At 41.2% G+C, this 21650-nt stretch overlaps 2 protein-coding genes and 1 long non-coding RNA gene across 12 annotated transcripts; 2 read left to right on the forward strand and 1 right to left on the reverse strand.

Moving 5' to 3' along the window:
- Nucleotides 1–1085: 1085 nt before the first annotated feature.
- LOC125704828 (uncharacterized) lies at nucleotides 1086–11524 on the forward strand. 10 transcript variants are annotated; one of them, XM_048970909.1, is made up of 16 exons: nucleotides 2253–2395; nucleotides 3319–3384; nucleotides 3880–3930; nucleotides 4649–4714; nucleotides 4862–4921; nucleotides 5413–5448; nucleotides 5647–5718; nucleotides 5842–5892; nucleotides 6153–6368; nucleotides 6504–6563; nucleotides 6843–6914; nucleotides 7560–7640; nucleotides 8566–8605; nucleotides 8765–8819; nucleotides 8959–9687; nucleotides 11119–11524. In XM_048970909.1, the coding sequence occupies exons 2-15, from the start codon at nucleotides 3340–3342 to the stop codon at nucleotides 9653–9655; spliced, it is 1602 nt and encodes a 533-aa protein (XP_048826866.1). In that variant the 5' UTR covers nucleotides 2253–2395; nucleotides 3319–3339; the 3' UTR covers nucleotides 9656–9687; nucleotides 11119–11524. The 10 variants fall into 10 exon arrangements, with proteins under 10 accessions (XP_048826867.1, XP_048826866.1, XP_048826870.1 ...); XM_048970913.1 differs by lacking the exon at nucleotides 11119–11524 and having other exon boundaries at nucleotides 6153–6227; nucleotides 6312–6368; nucleotides 8959–10269; XM_048970914.1 differs by lacking the exon at nucleotides 11119–11524 and having other exon boundaries at nucleotides 5842–5862; nucleotides 6153–6227; nucleotides 6312–6368; nucleotides 8959–10269.
- On the forward strand, nucleotides 11223–15555 carry si:dkey-30c15.13 (uncharacterized protein LOC558731 homolog). Its single transcript, XM_048971003.1, has 7 exons — nucleotides 11223–11352; nucleotides 11693–11869; nucleotides 12156–12266; nucleotides 12542–12598; nucleotides 12678–12788; nucleotides 13122–13268; nucleotides 13736–15555. Exons 1-7 carry the CDS (start codon nucleotides 11350–11352, stop codon nucleotides 13787–13789), a joined length of 660 nt encoding a protein of 219 aa, XP_048826960.1. The 5' UTR covers nucleotides 11223–11349; the 3' UTR covers nucleotides 13790–15555.
- Nucleotides 15556–19039: 3484 nt separating this feature from the next.
- LOC125704863 (uncharacterized) lies at nucleotides 19040–21199 on the reverse strand. Its single transcript, XR_007381260.1, has 3 exons — nucleotides 21067–21199; nucleotides 19443–19890; nucleotides 19040–19272 (listed from the first exon to the last, which is right to left on the reverse strand). It is a non-coding gene; the product is annotated as an uncharacterized LOC125704863 (long non-coding RNA).
- Nucleotides 21200–21650: the final 451 nt, after the last annotated feature.

Below are 21650 nucleotides of genomic sequence, written 5' to 3' on the forward strand. Positions count from 1 at the left end.
AATGCTTTTCTTTATTGCATATTTCTCTCAGTTTTACTGGCTTGTTTTTTTTCATTTACCATATTGCTTATGATATTGCCGTATTGGTTTTCGTTTAGCTATATTGCTTTTAATTGTGCCGTTTTGCCGTATTGCTTTTAATTGTACCGGATTGCTTTTACTTTTACCATATTTGTGACGACCGTGCGCAAGACAAACGAGCAGGGAACGGGATTTATTAGGACAAAGCGACAAGGCAAGGCACACCCGGTAGACAACAGACTTGAACACGGACTAAATACACAGGACTACTTAAAAGGCGCGCAGTTGCCTCAGAGGGGGCGAAGGACGAGACAGGACCTGGGACACGGGACCTGGAAGACAAAAGCAAAACCATCCACAAGACATGAGGACGGACATACAAAACAGGCACAGGGACAAAAGATTCAAAGACAACTTTGTTCCAGCAGCCATCGCTCTGATAAATAGATCATAGCGTTTTTCAATCTGTTTTGTTGCCTGTGTTGAAGTGTGTATGTAGGATGTATGACTCATGACTGCGCCCCAAATCTACCTACGGGTACAAATAAAGTAACCTGAACCTGAAACAGAACCTGAACCTGCTGGCCAGATCTAAAAAGAATCATGAACATATGTGATGGGTCCCATAAGTAAAGCATAAATAAAAGCCTGTGTCCTGCTTTGATCGCCATAAATCTCCCAATAACTAAGAAAGAACTAGATAACGACACGACTTAATCACATCTGTCTGGGTAAAACTGATCACTATAGTATATGCGGATGATCATTATAACCATTTTTTCAGTCCCATTATATACAAGGGAAGACAGACATTTCTAAGGCCGGTAGCTCCAAAAGTATGCATTTTCCAGTAGAGCAACTTAGATGGATAGATAGCACTGAAGCCCCTTTTAAATACATTTTTTTCCCAGTTTTGGGGTGAACTGCCCCTTTAATATAGTTCCCGAACTCATGATTGATTAAGTAAGGAATAACTGACGACGGGCCGTTGAATTATTAGAAAATAATGCACACCCGAGGTGGTGATGCGGCCACGACGCGAAGCGGAAAGGCCGTTACACCTCGGGTGTGCATTATTTTTCTAATAATTCAACGGTCCGGAGTCAATTATTCCGCTTATACTACGGTTGCCACACCTCAAGACATCGATCAGATGATATATTTCAAGGGATTCGTCCGGTTTTTCTACTTAAATCGCTATTGTGACTAGGATTTTTTCTTCCGCATCTCATCCAACGACTCTTTTGCTAGTTCCAAAACGTCATTTTAAAGCTGGCAATGGAGGCTTGAGCCGTTGATAGCAGACTAATGCAGTTAATAATGAAGTTATTAGAAAGAGAGCGAGAGAGACAGAGAAACAGAGAGAGAGAGAGGCTACCTCTGTGTGTCCCTCAACACTGTTCTGAAGCACCGTCTCTAAACTTTAAGTCTGCTTTAAGATGTAGCGCTGTTATTACCTCGCTAGTGAGAAATGTCATGTGTAGCCCGCTGGTACACTAGGCTAACTAATACTGCTGCAGCCCAGTTGTTGAAAGTTTCATATTCACCGTAAATATTAAAATTTACTTTCGGAAAATCGTCTGTCATGTTGTTTTTCTTAGTCCTGTGTGCTGTATAGGTACTGTATGCTAATTTCCGTTATTACAGTTAACTATGCGAAGTGATATGAAACTGTAATGCGGTCAAGAGAGCTACCTGGAACTACGTTCGCCGTGCGTTTCCCTGAAAATAATTGCACACCTCAGAACGTTCGTCAGCCAATCAGATTCAAGCATTCAACGGTCCCGTAGTATAATGATGAATGAACATGGAATCAGTACGTAACTAACATTTAGTTACTGGCTAATTAATGCATTAAGTAAATGTGTACTACTGTATTTGCGTCCCCTCAATTTGACCAATTAATTTATGGTAGCTTCCTAAGGGTACAAGTCATATACTTAAGTAATGCTTAACTAATGATGATTTAGTGTATGAATTATTGCAAGATCAATGGCTTTATGTAATTGGAATCCAGCTAATTTTGAGGCAATCAAATATCATTTAAAGTATGAAATACCCGTAAATTAACATTGCTTAACTAATGACCTGTTAAGCGTGAAGCAATCACAGTGCAACAGTGACTTAATTATTAGCTCATGGTGGGCTGCAGAGATTCATGATATATCTTTAATTCACTTATTAAATCATCATTAATTAAGCGTTACTAAACTATATGATTTGTATCCTTATGAAGTGTGCCCACATTTATTATTATTTCGGAATTACATTTCAAACTTTCAAACTGCAATTAGATGTTTCCGGAAACTCACCTGACAAGTCGAATACTTCCTACTTTGAAACCGGCCGTTTCTGCACGTGACTACTGGCGGTGGTGAGTGGGCTTCTTAATAACTTTAAAACAGACAAAAACCGAGAAAGAGGATGACTAATGAATGGCAGAGAAAGAAGAGTACACTTTGCACAGTGTAATTTTCGCTTGAGGAACCTTACAAGGACTACACGTTTAGACGTTACTTCGGCGCGATCATCAGATAGATACTAAACAACGAGGAAAATATATGGTAAACCTACTTAAAAACATTATTCCTTAAATCGACACTGTATAGATATTGTCATCAATAATTCATAAATATATAAGTGTATTTGTGTGTCGCATAACATTTCTTGGCAAGTTACTTTATTTAGGAACAAGAGTGTATGGAAAAAATATATAAATATCACCGAATATTAATAAATGTACGGGAAAAAACAATTTACGACTGAAAAAAACGTTCATTTGGCAACTCATATAAAATACTTTGAGTTTTTTTATATAAAATAAACCAACATTGCTTTTTTGGCTCGATAAATTAACATAAATGAATATAATCGTGTACTTTATTTAGCCAACTATTAACCTGCGCTTAAAAAAAACGGTTAATAAAGGTTAGCTGTGCTTTAAATGTTATATTTCTAGGCAGTCGCTTATATAAACCATGGAGTGACACGGAGAAGAAACAGATCAGGACTGTAAAAGAGAATTCAAACAGTTTCAGTGACCACATAACTGGCATTCCTCTCAGTCTCTCGATCATTCCTTTTACTTTAGCCAGCATTTCCTTTTGTTGCTGAATTCGGCAATGTGGTTTGTCCTGTTTTAGTGCTGAGATTTACACAGTGGTATTTGAAAGTGTGTTTAGGTGGTGTCTAGTGGTGTCTCCATCATTTGGCATGTGTCATTTTCCCACATGGCACCGATAGGCACAGTACTATGCATGTCTATTACAGTTCAGTTCACATAACTCACTTCTGCAGGGCTTTGGAAAATAGCAAGACATGTTGAGGAAGAAACCCAGGATCCCCATCCACAGCCAATACAAGGTAGTATACATCCATGCTGGTGCAGCCACAGGAAAAACGACTAGCTTGCAGGGCAATACATTGTTATTTGTTAGCTTTTTAGCTTACTAAACTCTTACCTACTGCCATGTACATAGTCCCACAGATATTTGATGTATTAAAACATGCACATATTGATCTGTACATTATCCAGCCGTCTTCCAACTGGTAATACTAGACAGGGTTGCTGGGGTTTTCCAGCACACCTGGAGCGTTTCAGGGTGATTAAGGGTCCAACGGAAATGTAACTCTTCTGTTAAGGTTCAAACTAGCAACCTTCAGATCGCAGGCACAGTGGCCTAAGCTTCTGATCCACACAAAGCTCCTGTTAATGCTTATTTGTACAGAAGGCACTGATTTTCAGGTACAGTGGAAAATTTAGTGGAAAAACTCTGATGCAAACAACGCAAAGTTATTGGAGCAGACACATGCGTAATGGAAACGGCTTCATGTTCTGTCATGCTCTCCCTTTTTCAGGAGCTGACATTGTCAGGAACTTCCTCCATGGAGCAGTTAGGCTCTCGCCAGGTACTCACTCTTCACGTTTGGTCCTGATTGATTCTGTAATGGCTCTAACCTCGTTCCAGTCCTTGGCTAAAGCATGATAAAGGATATTAGCAGGCCGCTGAAATTTTCCAATACCAGGATTTAGAAATCTCCAGTGGGCAGAACTGTGGCATTTTTATAGGGTGAAAACTCTCACGAACACGCAAAGCACAGAAAATTATGTGTCATTAAATGTTTTCACTGAAATTGGTTCCTGCAAATGAAAGCAGTACATTCTGTCCAGGCAATTCCCAGAAACCTGATGAAACCACACACTGACTAGAAACACGATCTCTTAAAGGCCACTCCTTCTGATCAGAAATACAATGCTTTTAGAATCACAACCTCAGAATCAGATCCTTATATACAGTGGAAACCTCTTATAGTGATCACCTCTGTCTTGGTGAAGTATTGGTGGATGATCATTATAGGGATACGATGATCAATTTTTTCTCTGTCTCAGGCAGATTACCATCTAATTTATATTTGTATATTTATTACATGCATATAAGGCAGTAAAACGGACACTGTTGAGATTTATAATGACAAGTGTCATGCAGCTTTTATCTACTGCCTCCCCAGGGGTATCAGCTGCCAGGTTGTCACCCTTAATATTTATATCTTCTACCCCAACTACTTCAATTTAATTAGTTCTGTGAGCAAGAAATGGGAGGGTTCCATTTCTGTTGTGATCCTGCAGGTCGGCGATGTAAAGGCTGTTCATGAAGAAAACCCGTTCTGTGAGGACATCCTTCTTATTGGACAGGTCTATAAATATTTGTGTTGTTTTTTTATTGTGTTTGCGTGTGCGCCAGCATGGCTATGCATGCTGATGTGGAACTCATGCTTATCTCCTGTAGGTGTGCTTCTGTGTATTCCCTCATCAGTGTATGCAAATATATGTATTTTTCAGGAGAAATGTGTAGAAGATTGGCCAGAAGGTAGTCCCGAGCTTAATCCTTCCTGGAAACCAGTATGTACTAAAACTTCAGTCCAGCATTCTGCCATTCTGTAGTGGTTATAATTTCTCATGTTCTGCTTTAATGACATGCTATTCCATTACACAATACCCTACTCTTTACTGGGGTTGTATCAAAAACTTTTTACGTTATGTAATGATTTCCATTGTTTAGTTTTGTTTCTTTTATATAATACTTCCATCCATACGGCTTTCTTTACAACTGGACAAGGTCATTGGTGGGCCTGGAGTCTATATCTGGAAGTATAGGATATAGTGCATAGATACCCTGGAAGGCATGTCAGCCCAATGCAGGGTACACTCGTGCTTAAAACCAGAGGCTATGGGCAATTTAAAAAGCAATAATTCACCTTGACTGATTCTTTTATGACTATGGGTGGAAACTGAAGAAAGCCCACACAAATATAGGCAATGTGAAACTTGATTTCTCCAACACTGTCCAACCTACTACTTCATCATCTATCCTCTTCTGATCCTCTCAATAGCCTGGCAAATTAAGACTACGGAGAGAATTGTTACAGGTAAGGTCTTTACCCTATGTCACATAACGTAGACCTAAGCACAGATCAGTTATGTCAAGCTCATTGTGCAGGCCAAGGTATAGCTGCATCTGTGAACATGTAGTATAAAATACATGTTGGCGTGGAAAATAATAATAATAATTTGAACCTACATGTCATGTACATTCTCCTCTTGCTTTGGGTTTAATTGACGTATAGGTCGCTGTGGAGATGGAAAAGGAAAGCAGAGAAGATATGGATGAAAGTGGGCTTGCAAGGAGTGACAACCCGGTACATCTCTGGATAGCTCCTCTCTTCCTGGTCGTCCATAGCCTGGTGTTAATGTGGTCTTAGCCGGCTGTCTTCTCATTTAAATGAGCTCAATCCATATTGGCCCATTTTACCTTTTTACAGAAGAAAGGAACGAAGTTCAAGGTACCGTTAATCCAGAGAAGAGGCTCTAAGGTGAAATTGTATATTGACTGAATACAGGCAGTCCCTGGGTTAAAAACGTCCGACCTACATTCAATTCATACTTAGGAACGGACTGCCATGAAGTCCGTTATGTATTTAGTTACTTTTATAATTCCTGAATAAAGTTTGTTATTATTATGTACTGTATTATTATTTTTCCAACGTACCTACAAATTAAAAGAAATATGGATACACACAGTGTGTGAGAATATGCATCTATGTGTGTATTAATTGTACTAATGCGTTGCTAGAAATTGGATGAATCCTTAAAAAACCCAGAGCTCCTTAAGGAGAAAGGAAGAGAAGGTGATGTCCAGGATGGGATGGTAGATATCGACTGTCGCTCTTCCCTCTACCCAGTTCCTGTTACCTGCCAGTTTTCCCTGACATTTTGTTTTTGTTCCTTCCAGCAACACAAGAAAGGAAAGAAATTTAAGATAAAATTCTTGTCTCTCAGAGCAGCCAAGGTAATGCATGTGCTTTGATTTGTCTTTATTTTTGTACATACTCATAGAGGAGCATACAAAACTATATGTAATAGATATCTGAGATTATTTTGTGATTAATTTTGTTTGCTGGTCTTTATAAATTGTTTCTTCCAGGAAACTCATCAGGAAGTAACAAACCGTGAAAATCTCTATGCAACTTTCAGAGGCTTAAAGGTAAATTGTGTGTATAGCTGTAAGGCTGGTGTGTGAACGCGCTTGCATTATATTGATACTGTTTGTTTGTTTACTGGAGAAAAAAGTGGAGATCTGCACACAACATGCCTAAGGTCTAGGGTAGATAGTACATAATGTTAACAGACACAGTAAAATGTATTGAATCTCTCTCTTAATTGTTTGTATGGTCCATTCCTTTCCTTTGTCTTGATTTTCACTCCGCCTCTAACTCCACAGTCACTTCCATATTTAGATCGCACCATATTCCCTGTCTTATAGAGTACAACAGAGCTGAGGGACATTCCTCCTGGAGTCGCTTCAGGCAAATCCCCTCTCACAGGTGCAACAGAGGTAAGGTGACTCACTGCAACACCGAATGAAAGACATGGTGTCTGATCCAGTAATTTACTAGAGGGCTGACAAGAGATGGCTTGAGATTTTGAGAGTAAGTGAAAGGACCCGATTAATTGGCATGTTATCTGATCTAACGAAAGAGGTTTTCCTCTTCCCCATTCCGGCATGATCTCATCAGCAGATTGTTGGCCTTGCCAGTTCTGTTGCTTGTTTATCAGTGAAATACTCGAAAACATGAGCGTGCAGCTCAACATATGTGCCCGTAAACACGGCACGCATAGGACTGGTGCCCAATTTTCCTTCACACCTGACTATGCGTATATTCTGTACACTAAATGGCACACTCAGACACTCACACTCAGACACTCACACTCAGACACTCACATTCACTAATTTTCTTTCACATGCACAGATGTGTCCTTCCTCTCATTTTGTGTTTTTTCCTTTTTCTTTATCACAGCACACACAGACGTATCTGCCGCACATTCTTTGGAGCATATCCATTCATTATGTTTCAGATTTGGCTCTCTCTGGGTCTCTGTGTTTGCTTAGTGCAGTTTTGGGCCTATAAGTTAGAGGGTGTTGCCCCAGGTTCTCTGAGCTTGAGGGACGTGTGTCACATGGCCTTCTCCTCCCACACAGCCAGGACAACAGTCCACTCCATTTGACACAATGCTGTCTGATGGTCCAGAGGCCGAGGGGACAGAAGATGGGAAAGCAGGGGTCAGTTTCACTCTCCTACATCAGATATGATCCTGGGTTACTCATAGCCACATCAATGCTGAATTAACCACGTTAGAATGAAAAAAAGTATGCAATGATTGAATGTTGAATGTATCATTTAAAGTTGTTGTCAGTTACTTTGTCTCTAGTTGAGGGCACTTTAAGATTTTCTTTTACATGGAAGTTCAGTGGCCATTTTGTTAGGTACATGTGCTGGTTATGTACAGTATGCAGTCAGACAGAGTAAAGAGGTCCAGTTGCTGTGCTGCTAAGCATTATAATGGCTAAGATGCAGTATGTAACTGATTGTAAATGTGGTACCTGCTGGTGCCAGACATGGTGATCCCAGTATCGCAGAAGGAGTGGCTGGGATTTTCACAGATTAAAGTATCTAAAGCAGGGGTCTCCAACTCCAGTACTGGGGAGCTACTGTCCAGTAGGTTTTTTTATCCTACCTGGTTCCTGATGAGCCACACCTGTTCTCAGGTAAATACCAGCAACATGTGTGGCTCATTAGAAACCAGGTGGAAGAGAAAACCTACTGGACATTAGCTATCCAAGGGCCAGAGTTGGAGATCCCTGTTGGTTAACGAGAGAGATCAAAGGTTAAAGTTAACAAGAATACCCCATGTGAAAAACAAAGAAAGGTAAATACAACAGTGGGTTGCAGGAAGGCATCACTCGTCAACCCTTCAAATTGTCCTGAAGGCAAAGGAGGCAAAATGGGGCCGTAAGGGTACGTAATTATGTGGCCACAGATTGTACTATGACTTTATACTTATGAAACAATATATATGAATATCAGCATTAGCTGTAAGTCTGTGAGTGATGCCTCCAATGTTCAGTTTATTTCAAGATTCATTTGAAAATCAATAATTTTTCCCTTGGGATCAACTGTCATTAAACGGCCTTGTTTCTGTTGCAGGACCCTGACGACGTTAACGAGGGGTGGAAGACAGTCAAACGTGAGATTACCTTACATGCATCCGTACATGTGCTCACACGTTTGTGCACGGGCAAGCAGACACTCTCACAAGCATATATACTTATAATAATGCAGACCGAGGCACTTTTGCCTATGTAGCCTATTGTTTGTGTATAAATGTCACCCTCCGTCATTTCAGAATGGAACGACATGCCACTCGAAGAAAAAGAATTACCTGAAAAAGAAGAAGCAGAGTAAGCCTCCTATGGGTTAGGAGATGCCTGAGATACCTGACTTTCTCTAAATCACTCATTGTTGTATGCCTGAATTTGCATTTATATCAATCCACCGTCTTTATCCTGCTTACTGTCCTTCAACTCTTCTTTCCACCAGAGCACTAGCGTTGCTGGCGGACAGGGTGCAAGGTGGGATCCACGACTTCAATAGGGTATTCACTGAGCATGCAGAAGGCCTTTGGCAGGACATTGGCACACTTAATGCCATTGCTGATGACATCAGCAGCTTGCACAAGAGGGCCAAAGTCCCAAGTATCATAATCCCAGTCAATTTGGACACTTCTTTAAAAGTCCCTACAATGGAGACGGGTGTGGCCATGACGGGGTGCCCCTCTCCTGCCTCAGCCAGCATCACTGATAACTTCAGCAACTCTATGTCGCGCAAGAATCTGGAGAGTATAATGGAAGACTACAAGGCCAAGATGGTTGACATCAATAATCACTTGAGTTTTGTCAAGCTGGAGATGGAGAAGTTGCAGGGTCATGGTGAGCGAAGGAAGGAATGGACCTACCATTCAGACTGGGAAGTACGGCGAGCTCTCCAGATTGCCATGGTGGGGGGGGACCGAGTCGACCGAGCGGTCAGTGTAGTCCGCACCGTTTTGGGAGAACTTACAAGTTTTCTCCAGAGTATGGACAGCTTCTACGTAGGCAAGGACACGCGTGAGCTGAAGAAAAGCCACAAGAGAGAGTTTGCCACCAAGATCCAGGAGGTGGTTCAGCACTTGCAGGAGCAGCACACGGAGCTGAACAGCATCCGGGAGGAGCTCCAGGATGCGATTGGCTACATCTAAATTTACTCTCTACAATCATCCTTTGGTTTTGGGTAAGAAATTTGATGTGTTGCATTTTTAAGTTGAGATAAAAAAACATACCCAGACAGCCATATATGCATTGAATGTAATTGAGTATCATTCATATTTCATCTGTAACGGGAGGATGACAATAGTTGGAGATTTCTTTATAACACTGGAATAAATTCCATTCTGCTGACCACACAGTGAACCTGCCAACCTCCAGACTGCTACAAGAAGTGACCGATACTTCTGGAAATAAAAAAACATCGCTCATTTAGCCCTTTTATTATTCATTCCATTTTTGTATTAACAAATTTTAGTAATTAATCAAAAACGCCACATTTTATGTATAGAAGCTGCTCCTTAGAAATTGAAGCGTAATACAGGTACGTGTCGCTTAACTTGCGGGTTATGTTCTGTCCAATAGGATGTTAGGGGACCTGAACGATATACAAACACCATGCGCACTGTATGCAAACCTACATGGTGATACAGTATACGGCATCTGTATTGTACGTGTACTGCCTAAATAACGAGAGAGAGTCCATATGAGAGACAGTACATGTTAAAATTGTGATAAAAAATTCATTAAAGTAAATACATAAATGTGAGACAGATGTTTATTATCACTTTCAAATATTATGGGAAATATTACAATAGTTAGATACTGTACTTTTTGTATTGTACTATGGCTGGCAGCACAGTCATTTTCTTTGCATCAGCTGCCGCTGTCCCGTTAGTCGATCCAGACTTTTAAACTCTATAGCTGTGTTCTGATTCGGGGCCCACGTCCTTCAAAAGACAGTTGGCGCAGCCTTTTATATACCGTATCCTTCTAAAAATCCATGCGATGGATCTTACGACATCACTTTCGTGGGGTTGAGCAAATGTGTGTTTTTTTTTTTTTTTTTTGGTGATGCTGAGAAAATCGGGCAGAGATGAGGTTTCTGATCAGCAATGTGTGGAATGTGTCTGAGATGCCAGCATGAACTGTGCAATAGTCTACAGAAACAATGTATGGCTGCAGAAGGTGTGGAAACTGAATGAGTCACTTGTTTTTCAGCAATGACTTTGTTATCTTGCCATCCGGCTTCTTTCACTGATGTTTGTAGCGCACAGAGAACTGCGCACATACCTGAACAATATTCCCTGGTCCAATAGCATGGTGTGATGTGATTCTGCCTCAGACAAACTGAAAGAAGTGCCACTGGACATTCACGTTGGTTTGGGTTCCAGGATATTTATCCTTTGTGTACGGAGTATAGAGAAGCTCCAGTACACAACAACTTTGCTTGATCTTCATGTGAGCAATAATAAAAATCACCTTACATGGACCAGATATTGTGTTAATTAGTCCCACTGTCATCAGAATTCATATTTTAATTGGCAGCATGATTGAAAAGTCAGCACTGGAAATGCAAGTTTTTGTAATCTTCAGTTCATTTTCTGGACTGTCATAGTTACTGGCTGTCAGGTCCCAGCCAATCACAACACAGCACAGAGCAGCACGTGAGGCCTTATCAGCCAAAGGGAAGACACCGTTGATTTCATAGGTGAACTTCGACCCTCAAGAGCTAGGCCTTCAAGAAGAAGAAATAACTTTATGCAGAACTCTCTGGTGGCCATTAATACGGTGCGGTCACATCCGTCCCCCAGGGTCTGAAAGGCTTCCTGCAGCTGTGTATTGGCTCATGGTAAGTGGAGGCAGCTATTTATGGGTAGGGATTTGCTAAGACTCTACCTTAAATTCTGGGGAGGTCAGATTGTGTTTGTATATATGTCTCTGTTCAGGGCGATAGATAAAAAAAAAAAAAAAACTCATAATTGGAAATTTAAAAGCTACTTCTAAAAGATGAAAACTGATGATGGGAAAAACTGATCCTTCTGTCCCGCCACAATTTATAGAACAATCCAGTCGGGATACAATAGCTCGGCTGACTGCATTTGATTGTAAATGGGACATGTGGACTGAGCAGTGTCACTGTCTTGGTTGTGTGCCCACCCGGTGATTTTCAGTGTCTTGCCGTTCCCCAGCTTGCGTTCCTTCAGATGACTGAGAACATGTTCCAGGAGGGGTTGTATCAGGTGTTTTTTAAGGAGCGACCTTTGTCTCCTTCACAAACGGTCGTTTCCCTTCCTCGGGGGCTAAAAGAGGCCCACATGGTCCGCTGGTTTGGCACTGTTGTCAACACGCGCCTCCTAATTACAGGGGTGAGAACTCTACTCGCATGCCATGCACTGCTCTCCCTCCCTTCTCCCTCCTGTCTCTTTACTCATTCCCGCTCCCATGTCTACATCTCCCTCTCATTGCACCACTTTCTATTTTCTACCCCACAACTCTCTTGAATGGTCATTGAGATTTACCAATGTTCCAATAGGCTAATAAAACACAGATTCCCTCTCCTTCCCTACACAGTATTGTGCAGGTGCCTTTCGAGTGAAAGTAACAGTGTATCCTGTGACTAGCTGAGGTTGTCTCTCAATGTCTCCCCTTAAGGTGCTACAAGTGCTTGGGTCACTGGCATCTATTCTCACCACAGTTTCATTCATATGCATGGACTTGGGCTGTGCTGTTTATATGACAGCTCCTGTCTGGGCAGGCGTCTTTGTAAGTCTGTCTTTCTTTTGAACACTGGAGTTTTGAATACCTCAGCATTTTCCATAACATTAACTGTGTAATCGTTTTGAAGAAATGTAAAAATTGACAAAAAATGTTGTTGGCTGCATACAAATGAGATTTTTTTAAAATATCAAAATATGATTACACATAATTCCTGATCAATTGATCACAGGTGTAAAAGGATGCACCAGAATGAAAATTTCAAGAGCTTGAGTTTTACACCAGTGCCTGTTAAATGTTATGTATTAAAATTGTTGTTACAGTATGTAGCCACTGGGGGGCTTACCATTCATGTTCAGAGGAAACCAAACAAGGTCAAAGTGAGTCTGCCTGCTTCCTAAAATGTTCTGCGAGGTTTTGGTAAGGTGGTATTCCTTTAATGAATAGCTCTCTCCCCAGGTAATTGCTCTTATGGGACTGAACATCTTCTGCTTCGTACTGGGAGCCACCTCTCTTCTCACATACAGCTTGCACATAGCCACAGAGCCCAGCTCACTGAGCAAAGAACAGGTCGGTGTATCTGTGGCCTAGTCTCTGACCTGAATATGTACACTATTGGGCAAAATTGCGGAAATACTTAGCATTTTTGGCTTTACGCTTCAAAAATTACTACACCGATATTGGCGGCATTGATTATAAACAATCAAAGAACATTACGAATATCATACATTGCAGGATTTAATAAATAACTGGAGCAACAGCCGAATAAAGTTCTGCAGTCTCTAAAAATTGGGAATGTTTCCACAATTTTGGCTATTAGTGCATGTTTGTTAGTGTAAGAATGTTTTAAAGGAAACTCCTCCCAGAAGCTATTGGCTAACTGCTGGTTACGCCCCTCTGCAGAGGGTGGGTGCATATGTGGCAAAGGGAAGCTCCATCTTCTTTATGTCCCAGTGCATGCTGGCTTCTCTCTACACCCTCTTCCTCGTCTGGAGAGGTCTCAGCCGATATAGCCCCCCCTACAGACAGGCATATAGTCCCATTTCACAGGTAAGGACTGATTCCTTGCGCGTAGAGTATATAAATATCTATTTATAAGTGGGATACAGGGCAATATTCACCATCATGTATGATGGTGTTCTGCTTTATAAAGACCTGTATTTTTTTCCCTTAAATAACAATACCATGGTATGCTCATGGTATGGCATGGTTTGCTCAGCATGGTACAGGGTGGCTCTGTGACTCATTGACAGTAATGGGGGGGGGGGGAGTTGTACTAGTCCCCTTTTGCACAACACCCTGACTTTTGAATGTACCCAATTTTTGAGTCCCCCTTTTCAATCACCGAGACGATCGTGCTAATTTGACCGAGGGGGACCCCCATTCCCACCGGCCCAACTGCAAATTTTGCCCCTCAAAACAACTCTTTGCACAGCCCTGAGAACCTGGAGAGTGGTGTGGAAGTGATGTGCAGCAGCGTTAAACTCAATCCCTAGGACTGTTGTTGTTGTCCCCAGGACAATTGTGAATGCACAGAGCTCTTGATGGAGAGCGAAGAGCAGGACCTATGAGCAAACAAGACTGCCGGCACCCGACCGCCATCTGCTCATTTCGGAAATGGGACGTTACCAAAGGGGACAATTCGTGTTTCAGGACTGTAAGGTTGTTTGCGACAGTCACACGTCTGGACTGCGCTCACCTGAGGAGGGCTGATCTACTCTGGCCGCGGTGGTGACACGTGTCCGCGAGTCTCCTGAGGCCTGTTTTCTACTTTCATTTGATGTCATGCCAATGCAAGCCATCTAAAACATGAGATGACATGTTTTGGGGAACTTTCCGAAGAAAGGAACTGATTTGTGACTTTTTATGGCATAAAACTGATTTGCGGCATATTGTAATTTTGCATAATTAAAAAAAATACATTTTCTATGCCATAATCTAAAATGCATTAACCAGCACTTATTAACAGAATTCTGTATTTTCTGACAAATGTCAGCAATATACTGTTATACACAGCTAGTGCAGTTACCTCATACCACTGTTGACCAGGGTTCGAGTCTCTGCCCTGGTACTACATGTAGGGAGCTTGCATAATGTGTGTTGCTTGCATTGGGTTCTCGAGTTTCCTCCCACAGTCCAAAAACATACTAAGGTGAACGGGAGTTGCAAAATTGTGTGTGTGTGGATTAAGTTAATATTATATTGTAGGGACCAAATGCCCCCCCCCCCCCAAAGTAATAAAAACCTGTTTTTGTGATGTTGTGGGGGCCACAAAGATCTATGAATGCAATCAAAAAAAGTAAAAATGCAGAAGTCTCATATTTTGTTTGATTACTTATGATTAAGATTAGGGCTGGGTAGGGTCAAGGTCGTCATGTTGTGATTATGGGTTTCCCCCTAGAAATTAATGAAGAGTCCCCACAAAGGTATAATTATAAACCGTTTATGTGTGTTTAAGTGTGTATGCGATTCCCTTACATCGATATACCTCTCCCACTGCCAGCATGTTACTTGCCTATATTTGTTTTCTTTTTTCCTTTTTTATTTCCTTCCTCCCCTTTTCATCAGTGCCATTTACAGGGATCCTGGTCACACTGGCAATATGTGTTTTTGTGATTGTTCGAATAATATTATTGATTTGATTGTTTAACAATTCTTCATTGTCTAGTTACTTTGCTTATTTGAGATGACCACTCTGACTACAATTGTTCTTGTTGCTGCCTTGCTGATTGATAATTTAATCCCAAAGGTTTGGAGGTAGCCAGTGCACACACCTACCCACACCAGGTTAGAGCGAGAGTCCCAACTCATGTGTTTTAGAGACTGAGTCCAACATCATTAATACCAGTCCCCCGGCCCACGCCCCCTCTTCACAGTCCCGCCCCCTGGAATATGCTACCAGTTCAGAGACAGTAGCTTTCCACAAGCCATCAGATGACTAAACAACCAGTGATCTTCACCTCTCCATCCCACAGCCATTAAATTGCCCAGTCCTCTTTTGTCAGAATACCTGTTACACTAATCCAGCATTTCATAATGTGTTATTGTCAATGTTCATATCTGGCAAAGCTACTTCATTTTCATATTATTTATTATTTGGTATCATGTATTTTTATTGTTATATTGCAGATATGTTTAGTCTTGCATTGTATTGTCCAGCATTGCACTGCTCTTTGGCCAACCTGCCATGCACCATTCACCAACCCCTACAACGGTGGCACAGGAACTTCACTGTGTTCCCTAAATACATGTGACAATTACAACTCGAATCTTGAAACCTAAGAACTAATATGAGAAACGGGATTGACTGATGAAGTAAAGCAGGTTACAGGCAATTCATCGGTCGTCAGAATTTTCTTTATCTTATGTCTTAAATCTCCTTGTGCCTGATGGAGAGGAAAAAGGCAATTGGCTTCTACTAGAGTGAATTGCAGGGTTCAATGTCAAGAGGAATGACTAAGGCAGAGTGCAAAGACAAGAAGTAATTTAATAAGATGATAAATGTGTCATAGATTCTGGCGGTTCGGACATGGGGACAGGGCATGGTGCAGGCAGGAAGAAAGTGGACGACCCACTTGTGGCTCACAGCGCAGAACGGAGTTTATTAACAAAAACAGAAGATACTAGGAACACTACAAAATAAAGGACCACAAGGGGTCAAAGGTAAATGGGGATAAACCAAGTCTAATTATAAAAGGGGTTGAGTAGGCAACAGCAAACCATGAACTGCTGCAGAACTGAACTCAGGCAGGAACTTAAATACGAAAACTGAACTGGGTAACGAGACAGCAGGAGTGAGACATAGACAATTAACCAATCGGGGAGGGTGCAGGACAACGAGCAATCAGGAAAACACACAAGGGCAGGCACAAGAACAGGCAACAGGTGGACGTAATTAACTCAGGGACTGGGAGCGGAAATCCAAGACACTGACAGAAACAAGGAAACAGCATCTACACTAGGGGAATAACAGATGGGTAAAAACAAAGACGGGACCTAGAAAAGTCATACAAGCGAAACACTAGGGAACAAAATACAAAAACAGGAGGCACGACTGGAACACACAACAGAGGAGTTAACAGCCATGCTGCCAATGGGTAGCAGGGGAAACCCTACAGACTAGGACAGTGGGGAAGACGCAAGACTGCGACAACACAGGTGCTGACCGTGACAAAATGATACAGCTTGGATAACAAAGAGAAACATTAGCAATATTAATACTGTTTATTAAAAATGTATTTGATCACTGAGTGCTTTACTCGGTAAGAATACTGGGTGCAGGTCGAATGTGGGTATTAATATCCATCAGGGGATTGTTTGCAGACCTTAATATTTACAAGAAAATAAAACTAACATACATCTAAATGGTTGTACATGTATGTGCAGACTAGTCTCAAATTTAAAATCTCACTCCAGCCAGCTGAACGGGTAGGCAGTCCTACATCGGCCCCCATCCCCCCAAATTGACAACTACACAATTGTATAAAAATTGTAGGGGGGGGCTGACCAAGGTAATATGTCTATGCTGCCCATGAAAACAAAATTTTTCTGCCTAGAAAGCAGAGCTTTGCAGTTTCTGTCAAACAGACTTCTTGGAATGGCAGCACGGGCACACCCACAAGCACACCCAGCTACACAATGAACACTAACAAGAATTTACAAAATGCATCAATGAAACAATATCCACACCCTTCTGCTCTAGGAACTTTCGACACCCGATACTGGTGAATATTGGGGGCCTGTGGATTTAGGTAAACAGTGTCTGTTCTGTTAGTTCAACTGACATCCTTCATTGGGAAAAAAATATAATAAATTGGATGATTTGAATTTACCCTCGTTAAAAGGTATTGAGCCAAACACATGAAGCCGTGTTGCTAAAGTAAATACTCTGATCCTATCATAACACCTCATGGCCCATCTGCACTTTTTACGCCTGGGGAAATTTCTGTGAAGCACTTGCAGATGAAACTTAACTGCAGTGGCCCCTCCCTGCATGATTCACAGCACTTCTTGGAACGAGTTGAAAACCTGTTGGAGCTCCAGCAAGCTGTAGGAGGAACTGTCTGTGCTGGAACAAGACTCATGTGATAACAGTGATAACACCCGTACAAATTGTAGTGTTATATCGAAGTGGTTTAATAATTAATAATAAAAAAAGGTTATTTTTTTGTTTCCTGCCTTGTGCCTGTAACCTCTGGACCCCCATGACCCTGAACAGGACAAGTGGTTTCAGAAAATGGATGTTATTTTTTGTTCTGTGTTGGCCTTTTCATTTCATTAATATATACTATCTTTATATTGTGAGAAATTGTCATAATCTGTGTCAGATGGCAGTCTCTTCATGAAATCCATGTCAGTGCTGATGCGTTTTTTTTTTTTTTACACCACCAACTTTTGTAATTCTGGGATATATCAGGCTCAACAGAGATGTTTGATTCTACAACGAAGGCCCTTTCATTGTTGTTCTGGTAGGCCATATGCACATTTTGCACATTGAGGAGGTATGTAAAAAAAAAAAGTTTCAGTTCAGCTTTGAAAAGCCCTTTCCCTATGAGTACAGCACTACCAACAGCCTGAAAATATACCTGGTATATAGATGGATATAGATATTATGCAATGTTATGATTGCTTCATATTCTTTGGCTTTCTGTGAAGTGATTTGTCTTTAAGAAACATTAGAGGAAAAGACGTCTTCCAGCAAAATGTGTAATAATAGATTTTGATAACTATGTGTCATAACCACACAGCCATATTACACTGAAATTGCTTCCCCAAAATTCTTTATCCGTGCACCGCCTACCGCCTGCCTCCAAAAATATGCGTTAAACTCAGGTGAGAGCGAGAGGCAACCAGCAAAACTGATGTGCGGAAAGCTGACAAGTGGCGTTCGTCGTCGAGACCCGTACAGGAGTGTCACGTTTACCACGGAGGAAGGCAACAATGACCATACAGGAGTGTGACAGTCACCCTCACCCAGCCAAACGCAGCGACAGCTCGGCGCTACTCAATAAGACGGAAAAGGCAATGTACCACCGTTAATCCGTACTCAGTCAAAATTAGACTTGCGCGTTAATGAATAATTTAGTTCTTTATAATTAATTTTAATTTCGAGCAGTAAGTATTATTAATTATATATTTATTATTATATTCGGTATTTTTAATATTTACGTATTCATATTTTAAAAAGCTAAATTTAAATTATCTATATATAAATACATTTGTCTCTGAGATGCTTTATGCATTAATTTCATACTTTCGCTGTAATTTCTGTCATAAATCGGCGTGCGAGCCGCTTACTAACGCTGCCGTTGACGTTAGAGTGGGCGTTTGACAGTTGGTCTCATGGGCGTTTTCGACTTGTTTTATGCAACAGCAAAAGTTTGGGTGAATAAACGTTTTTAAGGGCTGTACCATGTAGTTCTTTTTCTTAAGAACACTTTTGCTATTTACCGCCTTTTGGTGAATGAGACGGGGGTGCAGCAGTTAACATTGCTATCTCACACCTCTGGGACCCGGGTTTAAGTCTCCGCCTGGGTCACATGTGTGCGGAGTTTGCATGTTCTCCCCATGTCGTCGTGGGGTTTCCTCCGGGTACTCCGGTTTCCCCCCACAGTCCAAAAACATGCTGAGGCTAAGTGGGGTTGCTAAATTGCCCATAGGTGCGCATGTGTGAGTGACTGGTGTGTGAGTGTACCCTGTGATGGGCTGGCCCCCCATCCTAGGTTGTTCCCTGCCTCGTGCCCATTGCTTCCGGGATAGGCTCCGGACCCCCCGCGACCCAGAAGGATAAGCAGTTTGGAAAATGGATGGATGGATGGATCTCTCATTATAAAGGCTTTAATCACACTATTGCAAATTTTAATTTACATTTTGGCCTTGTCTCCAAAAATGTGACATTTATACTCGTGATGTCAACGCTGATTAACCCAAGATCTAGCACTAAAGTGTGGCAGTGTTGTAACTCCAGAGGAACGTATCTGGTCTTCCGTTTGTACGGCGTGGCCCTTCACACAGCTTTTCTTTTAGTAGACACGAGTTGCCCAGATCAGCCCACCTGTAAGCACAGATTAAAACGCAGACTGAAGGTGATGTGTTGTTAATGTTAAATAAACATTAGCATTAGGTAGTACCTGACACTAGTATGAAACACACAGAGTGTGGCGCTACTGTGTTATCATAAACATGAGCAAATCAGTAAATGGAGAGGGAGCATGGATTTTGTACCGGCAATGATGAGGATGGAGAAATTGAAAATAGTGGATGCAGAAGAAGTCACGATTGTGGATGCAGCTGTGGATCTGGAGGTGGATGAACGAGCAAAAGTGGTGGAGTTTGCCAGAGCTGTGGAGAAGAGTGAACTCTGGGGGCCAGTGGTGATGACAGCTAAGCTTGCAGGGGCAGATGTTGTCAGAGACGCAGAGGTGTTTGTCGTTACATTTGGAGAGGCAGATGTTGTCATGGACGCTGAGGTGTTTGTCGTTACATTTGGAGAGGCAGATGTTGTCATGGACGCAGAGGTGGTTGTAGGTGCATTTGGAGAGGCAGATGTTGTCATGGACGCAGAGGTGGTTGTAGATGCATTTGGAGTAGTGGTTATAGTTTGCGATGAAGTTGTAATGAACTGCACCACGAAGCTAATAATTTGTAACATGAGTACTGTCCTCTCCCACATCTAGCAAAAGAGAAAGAGAAACCGATTAAAGTACTACAGTAAGGTTTGTGGAAGAGGCTGCATATGTCAGTCAAGAAGTACCTGTATATTCTTGAATATTAACAATATATGTTGAGATTTTAGTTGCCTTTCTCATACCAGTACCAAATTAAATCCATTAAAATACACTTTAAAATGGGATTTAAGAAACCTGTCTTCCCAGACTGCTTATCCAGGGCAACATCATCATAATCAGTTAATGTGATCAGGTATATATTTGAAAGGTATGCAAAGATATGTAACTAGTCTAGTCAATTTCATCATAAATTACCGGTTCCAAATTTCCAATAGTTTACACATTTTCAGCTGACTACACGTGTCAAGAATGTTACATACATGGAAAGGCTGTGCTGCCCACAATAAATTACCGCAAAGCAACAATGCTATAGTTTCTTGATATTCACAATCATAGTACCAAATTTCCAAGCAGCAGCAGTATCAGATAAAGCCTCTGTACATGTGCTGTCCCACAAAAGGAATAATTCTGAATTAATTTTAACCTTTGACTGGACTCCTGAAGACACGATTTTAGTTATTATTCCCGGTTGACAAGAAATTAAGAACGATAGCCAGAGAATGTGGCGATATTCTATATTTCACTCATACACAAGTGATGTTTTTGTGGTTTAATAGTTCTGTTTGTTTGCATATTGTAACATTTCAGGCAGTAAAAGAACAGTGGCTGCCATCTCACAGTACTTAAATAAATGTTACACAAGTCATTTTACCTGCATGCTATAATTTCCCATCCTGTTTCATTGTTTATTTTTTTCTGATTTAATTTCATAGTCCCAATAATTTAGCAAGCATTTCATTTGTTAAAACTGTACTTGTATTCACATAATCTGGTACTAATTCAGACCTATGCTAGACACAGTATAGCTCTACGTTTTGTCAGTTTCCAAGTAGTTACATTTTTTATAAAATGCACATTAGTCTGGGGGGATTGGAGACACAGATCAGTGGCATAGAATGACATACGCATTAGTTTTAGGGCTAAGCTTCAGGTGCCTGGTGACGTGTTGGGCCACTTTGCCATGATTCCCATAACTTCTTTGCCAGAAACATTTCTACATATATTTGATTTAGTGGTATTTCTCCCATTTGATACCCCCCCCCATATTAGATACATCTTACCTTTGTCTCAGTTATGTTCTTGTCTCGCAGTCCTGTTACTCAGAGCTCTTCACCTGATGAAATGTGAGAGTCCTGACACTGACTTCTGGCTGTCAAAGTACCTGTCCCTCCCAGTAGCCTCCCAGTTATAAGGGCCAAGGGGGCTGTCACATGTTGCACTTCCTACTGTGTGCTATGCCAAGTTTGCTAGTTCCCAATTCAATAATTTCTCAAATTACCCCAAAACTCACCCAAAACTATTAAATCCATCACACACAAAAGCCTCCTCAAGCTCATAGATAATTTAGCCCTTGAGACGTATGTATATATATTTATGCATGTATAACATATACGACGTAATAGCCTTTGTTGTTCATTATGCCATATGTAAATACATTTTCTTATATCAAAAATGTCATCCTGTAACTCTAAATCAGACAAATCTATATGTTCGTACAAAGCAGGCCAGATCAATAACACTGCTTTCCATTTTTTAAGTTATGAGCGACAGATTCAATCATCTTTCCCAGCAACAGGATCTACAGTACAAATGATATGACTGTACGCGTTACTGATACCATCTTACTCATAAGGTTTAATGACTG

Source organism: Brienomyrus brachyistius, chromosome 12 (assembly GCF_023856365.1).
Source record: "Brienomyrus brachyistius isolate T26 chromosome 12, BBRACH_0.4, whole genome shotgun sequence".
NCBI lineage: Eukaryota > Metazoa > Chordata > Actinopteri > Osteoglossiformes > Mormyridae > Brienomyrus > Brienomyrus brachyistius.

Bases quoted from the DNA above. Each gene is read 5' to 3' on its own strand.
- LOC125704828 (XM_048970910.1), top strand. From the start codon at position 3,340: ATGTTGAGGAAGAAACCCAGGATCCCCATCCACAGCCAATACAAG. The intron at 5,449-5,646 runs GTAAGGTCTTTA...ATTGACGTATAG, and splicing joins TACGGAGAGAATTGTTACAG to GTCGCTGTGGAGATGGAAAA. The intron at 6,915-7,559 runs GTAAGGTGACTC...CCTCCCACACAG, and splicing joins CTCTCACAGGTGCAACAGAG to CCAGGACAACAGTCCACTCC.
- si:dkey-30c15.13 (XM_048971003.1), top strand. The intron at 12,599-12,677 runs GTGAGTCTGCCT...CTCTCTCCCCAG, and splicing joins GGAAACCAAACAAGGTCAAA to GTAATTGCTCTTATGGGACT. The intron at 13,269-13,735 runs GTAAGGACTGAT...TGTTGTCCCCAG, and splicing joins CATATAGTCCCATTTCACAG to GACAATTGTGAATGCACAGA.